We start from the raw sequence: 3,344 nt of genomic DNA, 5'->3' as shown, positions 1-3,344 counted from the left end.
ATATAGAAAAACAAGTATTTAACTATTGATTAACCCAAATTCTAACACTCCTGTCCTCGAAAATTCAAAATTCATAACACCGATCACATGCGCAATCCCAAATTCTATATGCCCATTTTATGTTCTGAGATATTTATGTATGGAAAACATGTGCGTAATTTTTTTTATTCATCTGCATTCGACGGCCCGATATATGGCTGTCTGTATCCGCTGGCCTCAACCTCTGTGTCCATTTTTAGTTTCTTCACAACCAGAGGACCGTCTATGACTTTTTGACTGCTCGACCGTGAACCCCTCGGGCTTAGCGCCAGGGGTAAGAATGCTCTCCTTTGACATGGAGTACTGGTTGCGTCCGCAGACATAGCGGGTTGAGAATAAGGGACATTCTCGGCTTGTGCTTCGAAACAGTCCTCGTTTAAATCAGCATGGTTCGCGAGCTCCGTCGGTGAAGTGTCGCCACTGCCAGCACAGAGGCGTAGGTACAAGGAATTGATTTCATACGTTGACAGACCGCACGAATTCCAGAACCCAATGACACCTTGGGCATCAATAGCTTTCAAGAATATCTCAATGTCATCTATAGGCGGGGCCTTTTTAACCTGTAGCACGTAGTTAGACCGATCATATACGGATCCGTCATAATAGTGTAAATGATAATCAATAGATACGCGTTCATTGGCCAGGAGCCAACTGCTCGTATCGAATTTTTCCGAGCATTCAAAATTGATACAACCTACATGCCGCACAAACTCAGAGTGTATTTAAGCGTATATGGTGAAAGTCGAAGTGGAGCGAAAGGGGTTCTACAGCCAACAGAGAGGTATTCAGCCCGGCAGGCTGATACTTGACTACGCACTTCCGAAACTACACTAGAATCGAAACAAATATAACTAAAAGCTTGTCAAAGATACCGATGGTACGTGATTTTCGTCAGAGCGCACGTAGTCCGCAATGATAGCGGATCGACACACTCCACACAAAAGTTGTATTGCTGCCACCACCAACCCGGTCCGATCGTCATCTGCAAAAAGGCAAATCAATCACGGCATGACGCCCGCTCATACTGTGAAAACGCAAGTATTTCAGCTTATTGCTCACCCAAAAATAATGACATATTTGGCACAGTACTACCTCATACTCCATGACTGAGATATCCAACAACCGCATGGAGTGGCCACGTACACTTGCAAGGGACCTGGTGCCATCGGCCAACTCAAATGTATCCGCAATATATCCGTGCCTATAATCGGCTGTGCGGAAGACTCCGCCATAAGCTACATATACCTGTAGCGCAGTGAATCAGCATCGGCAGCGGAGCTCCCATCAGTTCACGGAAGACCCTGGCAAAGACTTTCTGCCCTTCATCTGCATCCAAATCGATTCTACGGTTACACAAGTAATAAGGACTACTGGGATTCTACGGTTACACAAGTAATAAGGACTACTGGGATTCTACGGTTACACAAGTAATAAGGACTACTGGGATTCTACTGTTACACAAGTAATAAGGGCTACTGGGATTCTACGGTTACACAAGTAATAAGGACTACTGGGATTCTACGGTTACACAAGTAATAAGGACTACTGGGATTTTACGGTTACACAAGTAATAAGGACTACTGGGATTCTACGACTACACAAGTAATAAGGACTACTGGCGATCCAGAAGCAAAGTTACTACTCGACAAAAAGGGCTCACTGAAGTCTATATTACACTAGGACGAGAGATGGTGTTGCATAACCGATGTTGTAGCACGAGCCGCATAAACCCTCTGCGAAGACATGGACTTTCTACAAAGAGCTTCTGTATCTACTTACAAACAAATGATAGACACATACGTTTGCGTATTTATTCGTACTTTCTCTCATACGTACGCTTAGGGGTACATAGATATTTGTAAGTGTATAAACCCCAGACTGTGCGCCAACAGCGCCATATCAAAATATCGACCAAATTATCACCATTTCTGCCAGTATTTGTCTAGACGGACCCCATCAAATGTTAACAACTACCAATACACCAGGGTTTCCGTCTGGAAAGGTTCTGACATGTATACACACCTGAAATCCATGAGGCAGTATCTCGATTCTGGCCCTCGTCATTAGTCGCAATGGTGATATATTGCACTTCGCTAGAGTTAACGGCGACGCTTCTCTCTCCTTCCGTACGATTTCGGAGTTCTACACGGAGTGGAAAACAATGAGCAATGAGGCCCTTATGTTGTAGTATCGCATGTAGCGTCCCTGCATCGAAAGTATCAGCACTACAGAGAATGGGCCGATTGAGAATGGCAGAATATAAAAAACTTCACAGTCTTAGAAGTACTCGTGTGTGTTCTCTATGCAAATACACGATCGGACAGCTAACCCATACAGTAATGTTTCGAAGATACACCCGAAAAAACCTCTTCGAATATACAAGCCATAAGCATTGTCGTAGTTCCCAACGCTTTCAGACCACACTGTTTTCAACTAGTAACAAAAGTACCTACCTAAGACAGAATTAATATTGTACTCCTGTAATAGTGACAATAGTGGAATTGACTCGTGGTGCCCAGCGCGGTATATTGTATACACCAACAGATCTCCTGAAACAAGGCGGTGGAAGGATTCAAATCTCCTGAATTGAAGGAATAAGCTCTTCTCCAAGACGAGAACAATACATAACAATACGCACGTTCAAATGCGCGCTTCATGGATAGACATGCATACAACGAAACACAATGTATATACACGCAAACATACGTCATATACACATCTAAACTATATATATATATACCTATATATATATATATATAGGTATGTATAGGTATATATATATATATGTAAATATATACAGATATATTTAAAATATATATATATATATATATGTATATACATATATATTTATATAAATATATATATATATATATTTATATAAATATATATATATATATATATATATATATATGTATATATATATATATTATATATATCTGTACATATATATATATATGATATATATATATATATATATACCTATATATATATATATATATATATCCACATACAAATATATATATATGTATGTATTTCAGTACGAATGGGTATGTGTATATGCATGTATACCTGAATTGTATATATACATACATACATACAAAAACACATACATACATACATATATATTTATATACAGTCACACACACACATATATATGTATATATATTAGTATATCTATATATATAAATATAAATTCATATTTATATATATACATATATATACATATATATATGCATACATATGCATACAAACATATACACACATACATACATATATATATATACATATGTATATATATATACATA

At 38.5% G+C, this 3,344-nt stretch overlaps 1 protein-coding gene across 1 annotated transcript; it reads right to left on the bottom strand.

Moving 5' to 3' along the window:
* Positions 1 to 149: 149 nt before the first annotated feature.
* Positions 150 to 2,593, bottom strand: SARC_08188 (hypothetical protein). Its single transcript, XM_014297848.1, has 5 exons — positions 2,493 to 2,593; positions 2,062 to 2,181; positions 1,285 to 1,365; positions 912 to 1,021; positions 150 to 599 (listed from the first exon to the last, which is right to left on the bottom strand). The coding sequence occupies exons 3-5, from the start codon at positions 1,322 to 1,324 to the stop codon at positions 165 to 167; spliced, it is 585 nt and encodes a 194-aa protein (XP_014153323.1). The 5' UTR covers positions 1,325 to 1,365; positions 2,062 to 2,181; positions 2,493 to 2,593; the 3' UTR covers positions 150 to 164.
* Between the last annotated feature and the right edge of the window lie 751 nt (positions 2,594 to 3,344).

This window comes from Sphaeroforma arctica, assembly GCF_001186125.1.
Source record: "Sphaeroforma arctica JP610 unplaced genomic scaffold supercont1.712, whole genome shotgun sequence".
Lineage (NCBI taxonomy): Eukaryota > Ichthyosporea > Ichthyophonida > Sphaeroforma > Sphaeroforma arctica.
The sequence above is the reverse complement of the archived record's forward strand: the minus strand, read 5'-3'. Positions and strand labels throughout refer to the sequence as shown.

Excerpts from the sequence above, each read along its gene's own strand:
- SARC_08188 (XM_014297848.1), bottom strand. The coding sequence starts at position 1,324 with ATGGGAGCTCCGCTGCCGATGCTGATTCACTGCGCTACAG. Across the intron at positions 1,022-1,284 it reads GCTGATTCACTGCGCTACAG|ATGACGATCGGACCGGGTTG; the intron begins GTATATGTAGCT and ends GCCTTTTTGCAG. Across the intron at positions 600-911 it reads ACGAAAATCACGTACCATCG|GTTAAAAAGGCCCCGCCTAT; the intron begins GTATCTTTGACA and ends TACGTGCTACAG.